Here is a 15,445-nt window from a genome sequence, read left to right on the forward strand (position 1 = left end):
ACGCCCTTTGGCCCAAATTTTTCACCAGTATAATTTTATTTTTCTTAGAATTTTCTTATCAAGGTTTCACTAATCTTTTCTTCAGCTGACCAACTTGTTCAAAGGTTGATGCTGGCATATAATCAATACCACAGTAGCATTTAATTTTACATATTTGTCCATAGCTTACTTTGCTGAATCTTGGTATTTTTCTTCAGGTGTAAAATTTCGTGCATCGTATTAACTTCTTGCATTACTTCACTGATGAACTAGATCTGGGATTTTGGGTATTGTAAACAAAAAATAGTCTCTTCTGAATTCTGTAGGTCCAGATGCATTAAGATTAAGAAAGTCCTATTTACTCTTTTCTTGTTATAGATTGGCATTATGCTACCGTAAGATTCCATGTGACAAAAAATCTTGTTTCCTTTCTTCAGCAAGTTTGCGAGCTACAACATTAGCACATGGAGCTCTGGCTCTAGTAGTGACAGCTAAAACTGGAATAGAAACTAGATCACAATTTCCACACTTAATAAGGCAGTAAGTCAGCTGTTGCCATGGGACAGAGCTGGTTGAATTGTCATAACCGTTCCATAGGCATAAATCTTAGACTTGCACCAGATGCTTCACGCTGTTCCTGCTGTGCAAAACAGCTGGAAATTCAGCTTAAAGGATTTCTTTCCTGGAGAGAAACTGCAGGTAGCAGAGAGTTCAGATAACGTGAATTTGATGGGAAGATGCGTCATACACTCCAGCTCCAGCGTCACTGTTGTGGCTTCAGGATACGTGTCTGATCCTGGGGTTTGTACCGTGATAGGTAAAAACTGCAGTTCAAGGGACAGGAAACAATTTTACAAATTGATGTAAAGAGGTGAAGCTGATTGTTTTCCTTTTTATGAATGTACTTTGTCGCAGTTACTTTTGCTTTGCTGCCTTTTTCAGTTTTTCTGGATTTTTTCTTTGACCCGAGCTTCAATTTTGGGGTAATATTTTGCCTGGCAGTATAATCAGTTTGGACGCCGGACTCCTTTTTAACTAGCTTTGAGAAATTACAGTAATGTCAAATGCAGGTGAATCTGCTTGTTCTGTATCAAACTGGGACAGATTCAGCTGAAAAATAGCAATTATGTGGTGGATCCCCACCTAAGTTGATGAATTAGTTCTCAAATGCAGATGGACCTTTGCAGGATAATCTTTCTGAACAAGGAACAGATGTGGTTAAATCACATTGGAAAATGCTTGCAAGGAGTCCCCCGTGAGTAGAATGGTTACTAAACTAAGGCTGTGGATGTACATGTTAATATTATTTCAAGCAATAAGGAGTTTACATTAAAAACTCGTAAGCGGTGAAACATGACAGCTCTCTCTAAATTCTCATGTGGTGCTTTACTGTTTGTTAAATAACAAAAATTTTACTAGGCCGTTTCTAGCGTGAGGCTTGTTCTGAGCTTAAGGGTCGAGAAACATAGGTACCGCAGGATGCCTTCTGCGGAGGGTCCAAGCTGAATAAAACAGAAATAACACCATCATTGAGGCTTTGTTTACACCCAAGAGTTTAACTATGTCCATGTAGCTAAAGCTATAACTGAACGAGCAAGGACGATGGTTGGCTGGTTAGAATGTGTTTATGGGAATGGAAATAAATTATAGTGCTATAAGCTGTATTTATAGCAATGTAACTGCAATAGGGTTGTGCAGAGGAGCTGCATTGCCAGAAGGAAAAATCACATCCCTCACTGGAATAATCACGATGTACTTCTACGTGGGGGCCAGGCCTAAATTAATTCCAGTTGCATTTCTGAGTGCTTGAACGAGAAAGCTGCTTCAGTGAAGTCTTGCTTTGGCTGTGAGAGGATTTAACACCAAGAGGCGTTGAACATCTGCGTCTTCACTGAAGTCTGTGCTGTTTAAGGTGCTACAAGCCATCGCAGTCCTGTGTTTCTGTCTTGGCTTTAAATCTCATTGAACTCGGCGGGAAAATGCTTGGGTGGCTGCAGGACAGGAGCCTCTTAAGAGACCTTTGTTCGCCTGGTATATCTTGTTTTCTGACAGATCAGGTGCACAGTCAGTAGGAAGCAGTTTATGAGTGCAGAAAAATGTGCCGAAGTGTGATCCTGTGTGACAATCACAGGGGCAAGCTGGGACACAAAACCAAGTTTTGTTCCCAGTTTTTGCTTCCATAGCCTGCACGTAACTAGCATAAGATTACAAGCCCAAGCAAAGCACCACCACCTCTCCCTGGGGACTCAAGCAAGCCATTTATTCTCCCCAAATATGAGTTTAAATACGTGTGAGAGGAACGGGCTATCTAAAAGCCTGTTCCCACTAGACCTTTCTCTGGCATAATACTTCACTGATACTTCTCAGACTACACTGATCTGGGGATGCTGAAGAGAGGCAGCACAGAGATCCCAACGTGTGCTGAAAATGTGCATTTAGATGGAAAGAAGACAATCAGACAATCCCTTTTTTGGGGGGGGGGTGGGTGGTAGAACTAATAATGTAAAGAGTTTCAAATTGAACACACCCAGCGTAATAAACCAATAGTTCTGCTGAGTTGAGGACTAAACTATGTTTGTTCAGTTCCTAAACTGAGTCAGTAGTGTTTCTAATAAAAATACTAGGTTTTTTATTCGGATATAAAATAATATAAACTAGTTTATTTTTAATTGGGGTATCCCATTTTCAGGCATTTTGTTCTTTAATCTTTGGTTCACACCTCCTCTAAATGCTTTCCTCTGAAGTAAGAGCTCAGGCTCATCAGATTCCATTACTATTTCCAACATATGACCATTTCATTTTGGTTTGGCAGATAGATTTTCTACTAATGCTTTTCAGATGGAGGTAACATCAGATTTTCAGGGCAAATTGTTTTCTGTAAGGGGACTTTTTATTACTGGGATCACAGAATAATTTTTCTTTACATGATTTTTAACATTCCTTTCTTGTCTCTGATAATGTTCATCTTAGTAGTGTTACCACTGTGGGATTCAGTGGGCTTTGGGTCAGGCCCTGAATTTGCTTAGTCATTACAGGATCTGATTTGAGAGTATTTCTAACCTGCAATCTTCATGAAGCAATCTTCATTTTGGTTCCATCTCACAAGACCCACAGTATATTTTTTTCTTATGGGTTTCCATTTAACATCGCCACAGCTGCTGCTGCCACAGATACCACATGATGAAGAAGAAGGAAGAGAAACACACTTTCATAGGGTTTCTGCACATAGAGTAGTGGGGGGATGACATGTGCAGACTACCTGGTCCACCTCCCACTCAAAGCAGAAGTTAACTTCAAAGTCAAGTCCAGCTTCAAAGTTAGGTTAGGTTGCCGAGAGCCTTATCCAGTTCCGTTTTGAATATCTGCACTGGTGGAAATTCAGTAACTTCTTCAGCCCCAGTTCTTGATCTCAGTATGAAGAACCTTTTTTTTTATACATACATGGAATTTCCTTGCTTTGCTGCAGTTTCTAGATTGAGATGTTTTTTAAATCAGAATATGGAGTAAGTTCTAGAAAGATTTTTCTTTTCTTGGAATGCAAGTCTGCACTTGAAGACAATCCTATATAACAATAGTCAAACAAATCCCTACACATCAATTCTGGAGGCAGCAAAGAGGTGTGCAAGCAGCCAGTCTAAAAGAGTAAGACCAAAGTACCTCTTTTGGTAGTAGAAGGAGGAAGTCATGGTTACAAACACGACGTCTAGAAGATGGGTTTTGGTAAGAACAAGCCTTTCGTTAACTTCTTGGGATTTTTTTTGGTGTGGCGTTGGTTTTATTTTTTCACCACAGGGCAAAATTCTCCACACATGACTGCACTGAGATATAACATTTCCTTATTTTGGAATATATCCTTATTTAAAATAGTGATATTTTATGCCATGACAGATTAATTAGATTTAAATACCCAAGTCTTTAGGGAAAATGCTCCAAGATGAAGGGATACAGATGTTGCCTATTCGAAATGTCTGAAAAATAATTAAAAGAGAAAAAATCACAAAATGTTGAATTTACAGAGTGATGGGATTTAATTCCGGCTTGACTGAGGCTATCAAGAGTTGTGTGGCTAAATCTGTTGTCAGCTGTAATAAACACTTTCTGCTTCAATTTATGTGAACGTTTGCAGCTGTTGAAGGAACAGGCATCTTTGCCTCTTAGTCAAACAGTACATAAAATTAATTATGCTAGAATAGATGATGTGCAAAAACAGGTGACAGAGCTGTGCGGTAATAGATTGACTTACGGAAGAAAGTGTGTGGGACCAACTTTTTTGTATTGATTGCCTCCTGTGGTCACTGGATTGTGAAAGTGGAGCTCATTTAATGGAAGTCCTTGAGAGAGAAAAAGAAAAAAATAATCCATGGTTTTATTTTATAGTTTACGTGGAAGTTGTATTAATGTAATTTAGAAAGATCCACTGAATCAATTTTCAGCGATGAACAATACACACCAAAATTTGTGAAGAGGACTGTGCCATCCTGCCTTTGCTGCTGTAAGTTAAGCAGACAGATAAACTTAACTTACAGCAGCAAAGGCAGGATGGCACAGTCCTCTTCACAAATTTTGGTGTGTATTGTTCATCGCTGAAAATTGATTCAGTGGATCTTTCTGCCTGCTTAACTCACTACAGACATGAACACATGCCATGTATTATTTAAATGTGTAAGTTGACACATACAATTTATAGGATTTAGAAGTGGAAAGGACATGAATTATACAACAGAAAGCTTTCAGCATGCTGCAGGGTTGAATGTTTTTAATGCAAAACGAAGACTGGCATTAACCTTAAAAAAATTCAGCTGGACTTGGTGGGTAGTTAGATAACTAAGCCCATCATGCCCATTAGTCCTTCTCTTGGCAGTGAATTTAGTGAAGTTCTCACTGTGTGGTAGGGAAAGCCCATGTGGGCTGAGCTGGAGCACCAGGGCGGTGTGTTTGTATGACTCTTTTCTGATGAAACAGATTCAGGTAATCCACGTAGCGAAGCTGCGCTTTTGCGTGACTGTGGCTCTTTCAAATTTGATTTGAATTCAGCTTGACAAAGAGGTACAGGTGTCAAATAAAATTTCCGCAATTGTTATAAATGTGGGGGGTTTATGAGAGGATGGAGCCCTGGCCATCCAGAGCCTTTGCTGAGACTCGCAGGAACATACAAAAGTGCCCCAGCCAGTGAGAAAGGCTTCCTACTGAGCCGTGAGTCAAAAACCAGGAACTGGATGCAGGGAAAACTGGGCTTTTCTAGTTATGTTGTTCAAAGAGCAGCTTTTTTTTTGAAGCGTAAGTACAGATATTGTGAAATGTTACTCTAAAGTGAATATAATGCAGTCTTGATATTCTTTTTAAGAAGGTTGAAACAGGGATGTGCCAATTTAGCAAAGTAAGCTTTCAAAATGGGCATGACACTTTTTTTTTTTTTTTTTTTTAGCTGAGCACTTCAAAAGCCATCAAAATAGCTGTTACCTTCTGTCCTGGAAACTGTCAGGAACCTATAAATAAACATAAAATAATACAGGAGCAGGAAAAAAATGTTATGCCAGCAGTTAATTCTGTTGTTATTAATTCTGTTGTTTCTTTTCTTTTTTTCTTTTTACAGTGTGTCCTATTCAGTGCACGTCTCCGAGGATTACCCAGGTACAGTGCACCATTCTTGTCCACGACACACGTATGCATGTTACCGCAATTTGCTATATTCAGATCAGAATATCTGAAGGGGTGTTGATGTCTTCCAGGTGCATCCTTGTGCTAGTCATTTTCCATTAGTTAGGTTATTTTCACAGTCATTTCTCCTTTTCAGGCGACATTTATCAGCTGGGTGAGGGTGAGAAAACCTAGTTCACAAGTGTGCAGAGGCCGGAGCTTGTGATGCTCCTCGTGCCTGGGGCCAGCAGTGACAGGAGCGTCAAAGCGCCCAGTTCCTCTGGCGTGGTAGATAAAGCTTGATCTGTCAAGAGGCTGAGCAGTCTGGCACGGGGCCAGCAAAGCACTCCTGCGTTAGACCTTAATGAGAGGGCTCACGCTCTTCAAGTTAAGCCTGCGGACCGTTCGCTGGTGCTTCTCAGGGTCTGTTGGAGCCAAGGGTTTCTTGTTCGGGTATGTCTTTGGTAAGGTCAGCTTGCAAAGCTGTTCCCAGCTGCTCGGTCCTGCCTCCCGTGCATGCTCTGAGCTGGGTTGGCGAAAAGCATTTGCGTAACCGTGGTGCCAATCTGGGCAAGGGGAATTATTCATGAAAATCAACCAGGCCAGAGCAAAAGCAAGTTTTCAGCTGGCTGATTTCCCCAATTCCCTTCAGGGAGAGACTGCACAGGCACTTCAGGTGGCACAGAGGTTAGCAGAAGCAGGAGAGGGAAGCGGGGACGAGGGCAGACAGGCACAGTGCAAGTGAAGGTACATGGTAGTACTGTTGGATTGTGTATTGTGGACCTGAGAGTATTTAATAGTGTGAGTATCTCTGGCCTTTTTTGATCTTTAGCCGTAACATCTCTGTAATATTTCTAAAAGAAATGTTTCTTGTTTCTTTTAGAATCTCTAAAGAAGTGAGGCTTTGATCTTCTTCACTGATAAGCAGTAGACTATGTCTGTTCAAAACACCAGAATGTTGAAGCAGATATATAGAGAAATCAGCATCAGCAGTGATGCTAAATGGAATGCATTATATGGAAGAATGCTAACAGCCTTCATGAGAGATTTTTTTTTACCAGTAGAAACTGGAGGGAAAACTGCTGGTAATAATAATCTATTCAACATGCAGTAAGAGGAAAAACTGAGATTCATAAAATACACGTACCGGTGACAAATTAATTTACTGATTACAACATTGTCCTGACAATGAATGGAGGACAAATACCTGAAAAAAACCTGCATCATATGTTATTAATAGTTTGTTTTATTAAACATCAGTAATGGATTTATTCATTTCAGAGATTAAGCCATGATGAAGGCACAAAACTTGATCTCTGGGAACCCCTAACTAAATAGCAAGCTGGAGCACTGAACCAGCAGTTACTCCCACAGCACATGAGGTCTTATCTCCTGGCAAAATTCTGTCTGACAAATCTCAAGCTTTCCTTACAGATGCTATTTGCAGCATGCCCTGATGGCCTACACGCCTGAGTGACTTTGGTGGCTCTAAAACCTAATGAATATTCTCTGCCATTACCCCCTACATTTTAAAGCCAGATAGAATTTGAACATTTTGCACTGTAGCTAACTTGGTGAGGGGGGCGTAAACCAGCTGCACATGTTTACTGATCGAGGCTTTGGAAGAGCTGATTTCATTCATATCTCAAGCTTTTGCAGGATCTATGTTTGCTTTGTGATGAAGAGGTGTTTAGTGTGTTAGGAATGATAATGACTCTTTGCCATTTTACAGCTTTGATCCTAAAAATACTCATTTTGACTTTGTGAGCCAGATTCTTTGTCTCCTCTCTCCATCCCAAATCTCTAACTTAACGCTGCTTCTGACTGTGGCTCTCTTCTCTGGCATGTATTTGCAGGGATGTTTCAGGGACAAGTCAGGGTACGAGGGTGTCAAGTCTAGGAAGCTCTGTGCTGATCTCCGTCTCCTCCTCAACTGGACGATGATCTTCAAGTATTGCTGCTAGTTGATAGAGTTCAGCGCAACGTGTGCTCATCAAATGAAATTTGTGGCAGGATAAATCTTTACAGGTCAAAGTTTGGGTCCGTTAGTGCACAGCCATACCACAGTTGTATCCTCGGGAGACTGAGAGTGTGTAATACACAGTGGATCAAATTTGGAATTGCGAGACAAGGCTGTCAGAGTTGATCGTCAGATAAATTGCTAACGCATGCACTAAATATATGAAAGTAGAAGAGATTAAGTTACTATGCAAATGATGTTCATTCAGCTAAAAGTGATACCACCACCGGTAAATTTTAGATACTATAGGAAGAGCTTTGGGTACTGCATATACTCTAGTTCCCTGCATTGCTGTTATGTATGCAGCATCACCACTTTGGCACTGATAACAGTGTGTCACTATTGCTGAATTGCTTCATAAAGCATCAAAAGATTACAAACAGCTGAGCATTAAATCATACCTATGGGAACAGTAATATGACATGACAACTTTCAATAATGGAAGGTGTTTGAAAGTTTCATAATTATGAGTGAAAGCTAAAAATATGCTCACAAAGGCACACTGAAGAAGTTAATAGGAATAGTGTTGAGACAGTAATGTCTCAAAGTTGTATATACGTTGCTGAAATTGTGAAAATATCACTGAAAATTTTAAGAGGCAGGTAATAACAGTTCCAGCAAAATATGTCTGTAACTATTTTCTCATAACATTGACACAACTGGGGAAAAATAATGCTCCTAAGGAGCAGTTATAGAATATAACATCAATGAGTAGACTAAAGTCCCATTAATATGAGTGGATCATGACTCCTGTGAGAACCATTACAGCAGCAAGCGTTTTGCTAATGAATATATGTTCGGAGTGGTACGTGTTGGCTGCCATAAACTTGTAGAACTGCTGCAGTCTTATCCCAGTGATTTTTGCGTTACACATGTGTTAACAGAAGCATCCTTTTCTTAGACCTCATTAGACTGCAGCAGAGATGGAGATAACCGGCTTGGCAGCGAGTGGTTTGCTGCATCCCTCCACTAGGTCCAGGCACTAGGTCCTCCACTTAAGAGGGGAGGTGCTCCTGGGTGTAGGGTGTTAGAAACTGGGTGTTGAAGAAAGCAAACCAAAACTAGTATCTTAATTTCGAGTTTCATTAGACTGATGGAAGGAAAGAAAAAAAATCTTATGGCTGCCAAATAGAAAAGGAAAACAAGCACTTGGCAGTGAAAATAATATTGTCCAGCTGCCAAAAAAAGAATGACAATGGGCATAAAAATATAATTAAAATCTAGAAAACCTGTAATTGAGCAGTCCTTTTTTCCATATATGTATATCTTGGCAATTGTCTATTCTGTACAGCATGTATTATTGTTTTTCCTACTTTTTCATACAGCAGTAAGTTCCAGGACGTGGATTTCCTTTCTCCCATCCATATATAAGGTGTTAGGTATATTTAGAGCTAAGCGGCGGCCTCTGTTATTCCAGCTCATTAGACTCTATAGTAATAATTTACTCTCCCAAAACTGGGAAAGGAATGGGCCTGTGTTGTATATGCCCGGAGCCATTCAGCATGGTGAGGGTGACACCGCAATGATGACAGCAAGGTGGAACATGCAGGTAGAGGCAAAGCTGGGGTTCGTGGGGAGAGTGAGATGCAGCTGTCCTGAAGGCGTGCTGCACAGCCTGTCCTGCCGATAGGCACAACTGGGAGAAGGAATGGATGCTGGCAGATGGCCGGAGTAGCCCCGTGTCATTCACACGATGCTGTGGCTCTAAAACGTGTCCCTGTGCCAAGCGCGTAGCCAAGCAGACACAGATGGAGCTGATGGAGGGGGCTGCTGTGTGAGCGCAGAGCTCAGGGCAAAGCGGTGCCGGCCTCCCGCAGCAGGTGCCTGCGCCCGACGGATGTGCGCCGAGCTGAGCGCAGGTCACTCGGTTTACCTGGTGGGACCGCGCAGGAGTGGAAGCAGGCGAAGGTGATGGGATAGCGTCAGGCTCAGTGGATGTATGTGAATGTGGCAGAAAGGCTGTTTCCCGCCCCGGGAAAGCCCCGCGCGCCCCTCCGTGTGCGGCAGTGCGGCTGCTGGTCTGCAAAGGCAGCGTGGCACTCCCCTGCGAGAGAGGGGCGGCAGTGCCAGGGCTCCGTCTTGCTACAGGCTGCCAAGAACCAAGAACTCAGTAATGTTACACAGGGTGATATTAGTGAATTTACTGCTCAATTAATGTTAACATCTTCAACATTTCACTGGAAGCACTGTGGTCAAAGGCTTTGAGATCGCAGCAGTATGCTTAAAATTACATCTGAGTGATCACAGAATCATAAAATTGTTGAGGTTGGAGGGGACCTTTAAGATCAGCAAGTCCAACCATTAACCTACCCTGACAAAACCACTTCTAAACCATGTCCCCAAGTACCACATCTACCCTTTTTTAAACACCTCCAGGGATCGCAAATCCACCACCTCCCTGGGCAGCCTATTACAGTGTTTAATAACCATTTCAGTGAAAAAAAAAATTCCTAATATCTAATCTAAACCTCATCTGACATAACTTGAACCCATTTCCTCTCGTCCTATCACTTGTCACCAGGGAGAAGAGCTCAGCCCCCACCTTTCTACACCCTCCTTTCAGGTAGTTGTAGCGGGTGATAAGGTCTCCCCTCAGCCTCCTCTTCTCCAGGCTAAACAACCCCAGATCCCTCAGTCGCTCCTCATAAGATTTGTCCTCCAGACCCCTCACCAGCTTTGTAGCCCTTCTCTGGATACACTCCAACACCTCAATGTCCTTCTTGTAGTGAGGGGCCCAAAACTGAACACAGTTCAGAGTTCCCACACTTTGCTGATGTGGGAACAGAGCGTTTGGAATTAGGACAGATCAAATCCTTATATCAGTTATCTTATTTGTCTCTTTATCTGTGATTATCTTAATTGTCAGCCTTTCTGCTCTACAGCATAAGTTTCAGTTCAGCCCAGATCAGGCGAAAACAAAATATTCTTACTCTCATGGGCAGTTCAGCAATTCATGCAAAATTAGCTTCTGCAGATACTACATAAAAACTTGCTGCTCCTTGTTTGTCGTTACTAAGCATTTGGTTGGAAATCAAAAAAAACAAACCAAAAAACCACCCCACCCCCCACCCCCGTTCAGCCTAATCCCTACATTTCGTAAGAAACTTTGGGGTAGACTTGAGGTGACAGTGAGGTGGATTGAGAGTTGGCTGCGGGACAGAACTCAGAGGGCTGTGATCAGCGGCACAGAGTCTAGTTGGAGGCCTGTAAGCAGTGGTGTCCCCCAGGGGTCAATACTTGGTCCTATTTTGTTTAATATATTCATTAATGACCTGGATGAGGGGACAGAGTGTATCCTCAGCAAGTTTGCTGATGATACCAAACTGGGTGGGGTGGCTGACACCCCAGAGGGCTGTGCTGCCATCCAGCGTGACCTGGACAGGCTGGAGAGCTGGGCAGAGAAGAACCTAATGAGGTTCAACAAAAGCAAGTGCAAGGTCCTGCACCTGGGGAGGAAGAATGCTAGGCACCAGTACAGGTTAGGGGCTGACCTGCTGGGAGATAGCTTGGAGGAGAAGGATCTGGGGGTTGTGGTAGACAGCAAATTATCCATGGCCCAGCAATGTGCCCTTGTTGCCAAAAAGGCCAATGGAATCCTGGGCTGCATAGGGAAGAGTGTGGCCAGTAGGTCGAGGGAGGTCATTCTCCCCCTCTACTCTGCACTGGTGAGGCCACAACTGGAATACTGTGTCCAGTTTTGGGCTCCCCAGTTCAAGAGGGACAGGGAACTGCTGGAGCGAGTCCAGCGAAGGGCAACTAAGATGATTAAGGGCTTGGAGCACCTCCCTTATGAGGAAAGGCTGAGAGAGCTGGGACTCTCTAGCCTGGAGAAGAGAAGGCTGAGGGGAGACCTTATTATGGCGTACAAGTATCTAAAGGGTGGCTTGAAGGAGGATGGAGCCAGGCTCTTTTCATTGGTTCCCAGTGACAGGACGAGGGGCAATGGGCACAAGTTAGAACACAGGAAGTTCCGTTCAAATACACGGAAACAGTTCTTTACGGTTCAGGTGACAGAGCACTGGCACAGGCTGCCCAGGGAGGTTGTGGAGTCCCCTTCTCTGGAGATTTTCAAGACCCGCCTGGATGCAGTCCTGAGTAATGTGCTCTGGGCAATCCTGCTTTAGAAGGGGAGTTGGACTAGATGATCTCTAGAGGTCCCTTCCAACTCTGATAATTCTGTGATTCTGTGATTCTGTGACTTTCCATATTCATATCCATACCTAACATTTTTGTTAAGCGGGAGGAATTTTTTTTTTTTTTCCTGAATCAGGCACAAGAAAGGTTATCCACTGATTAGAAGATACTTCAAACAACCTTTATGTGACTAGGCAAAATGAGGCACGGGTATTTTGCATAATGGGCTGTTAACACCCAACTCTGAATGCAGCCTCCACTCTGCACCGCAGATCTAGCTTAAGTTTTAGTGTCAGGCACAGCAAAAAAGTGTAGAACAAGTCTTCATTTTGGAAAAGGTTGGCTCAAACCCCCATAACCCTTGTGGGACGGTTCAGGGCAGTGCTTGGTGTGATTCACAAAAGCCATGACATCAGAATCCAGGGGTTTGCTTGTATAAGATTTGGGTCCAAATCTTCTACCCTTTTCCTACGTTTCTTTTCATTAGCATTCTCAAGCGAAAAGAAAAACACACCAGCAAGATGATAGTGCTCTGGCGAGTGGTTCCTTATGGTACAAGGGTGGGACGGGCAACGTGGGAAGGGGCTGGCAGAGCACAACTGGACTTCACCATCCGAGGCATTTTTCTTTCGTAGATAACACTTATGTTTCCAGTTCTGATAACGATGAAGATGTGTTAGTTACAACAGAGCCAATTCCAGTAATTTTCCACCAAATCGCTACAGGTAATCTGTCCTGAGTGTTTTATCAAGTTCGTATTTTCTGAGGAAAGACAAGATGTTGCCTGCACGTAAAGGGAGATATGTTAATGTGTGCAGCTATACAGTTTGCTGTTTTCTCACAGTCTTGCTGTGGTAAATTGTCCTACATTTTAGAGTAGAAGAAATATTTCTTCTGGGGATCACCATGATTGTGTAGGCAGAATGTATTTTATTCTTTTAATGTCTTGCAGTCTGTGCTAAAGCAATTCTCCTTGAATACAGTTAGAGGTACTTAATACTTCCCAATTATAAGTTTTCATGCTCACTTGCTTAAAACTTCACTAAATCTTCACCATTGGGGATGAAACGGTCTATAACTACCATTGCCTCTGGTGAATTATTTCAGGAAATTTCAAACAAAATGGTTCAGCTGTTGCACTAAATCGGACTATAGGAAAAAAGTGTATTTTTTCCCAGTGATTTTGGGAACCTCTCATTTGAAATTATTTCCATACTTTCAAAAAGTATTTCATACACGAAAGGGCATGCTTTTCAGACATATAGGCACATTTGTACAATATATAATAAAGATTTGTGCATACTCCATAGAGACTTTTTAGATTTTAGCAGCCAAATTCCCTGATGATTTCAGGCTGCAGGAGAAACTGCATAGAGCAGTCTTAAATCTGGCAGTTCTTCAGGTAGGAACACTTGACTTTGCAGTCTTTTTATTATTATTACAATGCTTTAGGGCTTTTTTTTTTTTTGGCGTAACACAGAATTACTTTGAATTCCACTGGAAAACCAATATGATCTTCAGTTTCTGATCTCATTTATACTGATATAAATCAAGAATAAATTTACTGAAGTCAGTGCACCCAAACAAAAGCTGGCCATTATAGTCAGAAGTTTTAAGATAAATTTTACTTGTGAATATTTCTGTAATTTAAAAACAAATAAGGCCTGTCATTTAAAATAGAATAAAAACCTATGTTTTGTGTAGAAGATGATCTGATCTAATTTTGCTGAGGGATTTTGATTTTTTGTTCTTTTATAAAGTATACAAAATTAATGAATGACACTAAATTGGAAATCACAGATTGGGAAAAACAAATCTAGATGGACCAGCTGAGTTTCATTTCACAGTTAAAAATACAAGTCTTCTGAGACGTAGTGGTTTCTTAATTTTAGACTGTTGTATTGTAAACTCTTTGATTCTTTTCGTATCTGTAACTTTTTGTTCCTTATTTGGTCTACTACTGCAACTAAGTATTTCAAGTCTGCATATGCAAAATTTTTCACATTTTTCACATATGTTCCCTATTTTCCCTTTTCTTTTAAGAATTAAGAAAAACCAGTGATGTCAACTATTGCTTATCCATAAAATCAAAATTACAGAGGGAGAATGGAGAGGTATGTAATTCTTGCATGCATATTTTAAAGGAAGTTATTTTAAGAAACAACAGAAAATAATAAAATATGAGTGTATACCATAGATCTCCTATCAAATGTGTGCTTACGCAATCTGTACCCGTTTACATGTTTTAGAAGATGAGCATAGTTCTCTGGGTTTCATATATGGATTAACTAGTGAATCGTTTATTTGGAATAGGGGTGTTCCCATCCCAGGAACTACGGTTTTGATGTTTATTTCATTTTTTTGTTCAACAGTGTTGTAGACCCTGTCTGCCCTAAAAATACATCTTTCCTGGAGAAGTTGGTCATGATGCTGTTACCTTTTAACCTACTCTTGCACGTAGGACCACATCCCATTTATTAGCTCACTGCTTCTTCGTGCGGCCTACAGCAGCCCCACTGGAGGCTCTAGACCTCTGCATGATTATTCACCATAAGTAGTGTCTGGAGTATTAAGGCCTTCCTTAATAGGAAGTCATGGCTGTATTTGTGCTGTCCCTCTGGCATGGGTCCCCGACCAGTCTCACTGAGACATTAACTCAAGAAAGAAGTGGCACTAACATGAAGTCTACAGGGCCTGACAGTGTTACAGGCTGAAAGAAAGTAGCAGATAGGCTCCAACCCCCAGCAAGAAATTGAATGCTCTATCAAGAATTTGGGTGCTTGACCTTAAAAACTTCCTTCGGTAAGATTGGCTGCTGAATTTCTTGAGGACTGCTTTTTAGCCTCGAATACATGTTTGATCCTGGAAAGGGGAAGTAAGCATGCTCAGATATGCTAATGTGTATGGTTGGGTTTTGTAGTAGATGGAACCTGATTTGGTATAAAAAGCTGCATTGGAAATACTTTGCTTCTACTGCCTCATCATTAAATTCAGTGCTGGGTAAACATTGGAAAAAGTAAAGTGCGGGAAGAATTTACCCATTTGATTAAAAGCCTGAGATATGGTTAGCTTCTATGGGACAGAGTTTGAGCCTTTATTTTGTTTTTAGTTGAATGAGGTACGTAAATATGAAAGTACTGAAAAAAAACTTTAAAAAAAGTTTTTAACACTGTCCATTTCTGTTGGCTAGACAGTTAGAAGTTTGATTAGAATGGGATGTGTTTTTTGCTATTCTAATATGAGAGTTTCGTTTCTCTTTGGTTGGTGTTGAATTTTCGTTCAGCCGAGTTCTGTTTTAACACAGACTTCCCCTTGAGCTAAGGTTATTATAAAACTAAGACTAAAGTAACTTTGTTTCTTTCAGTGAAGTGGAAGCAGAAATTATTTTTATGCCTTGTCGTGGAAAATTGCCGTGAAATTGGCTGAAATAGAATTTTGGTTCTATGTATACATACAGTGAATAGAGCAGGAATTTAGAGGCAAAGGTAGGGAAATGGGATTAGAATGTCTGACCATAGAAATTGGTGATAAGGATATTTTTGACATTCATGAATATATGGGATTTAGGGGTAACTTCTGTTCTTTGATTCATACATGTGATTTCTATTCCATTATGGCAGTTCTGTGCAGGACATAAATACAAAATAAGCAGTAAGTACATCATGTTCAGGTTGA

General features: G+C 41.3%; 1 protein-coding gene across 2 annotated transcripts in view; it reads left to right on the forward strand.

Moving 5' to 3' along the window:
• The window catches only part of PARP8 (poly(ADP-ribose) polymerase family member 8), a gene marked incomplete at its 5' end in the record, with an annotated part of 119,111 nt that overhangs the window by 48,637 nt on the left and 55,029 nt on the right, over positions 1-15,445 (forward strand). For both annotated transcript variants that reach the window (XM_082497152.1, XM_082497151.1), the window contains 3 exons: positions 5,573-5,610; positions 12,406-12,495; positions 13,814-13,884. In XM_082497152.1, coding sequence (XP_082353278.1) covers positions 5,573-5,610; positions 12,406-12,495; positions 13,814-13,884 — 199 coding nt within the window. The remainder of the gene's footprint in view (positions 1-5,572; positions 5,611-12,405; positions 12,496-13,813; positions 13,885-15,445) is intronic.

This window comes from Vanellus vanellus (assembly GCF_965231255.1).
Source record: "Vanellus vanellus genome assembly, chromosome: Z".
NCBI lineage: Eukaryota > Metazoa > Chordata > Aves > Charadriiformes > Charadriidae > Vanellus > Vanellus vanellus.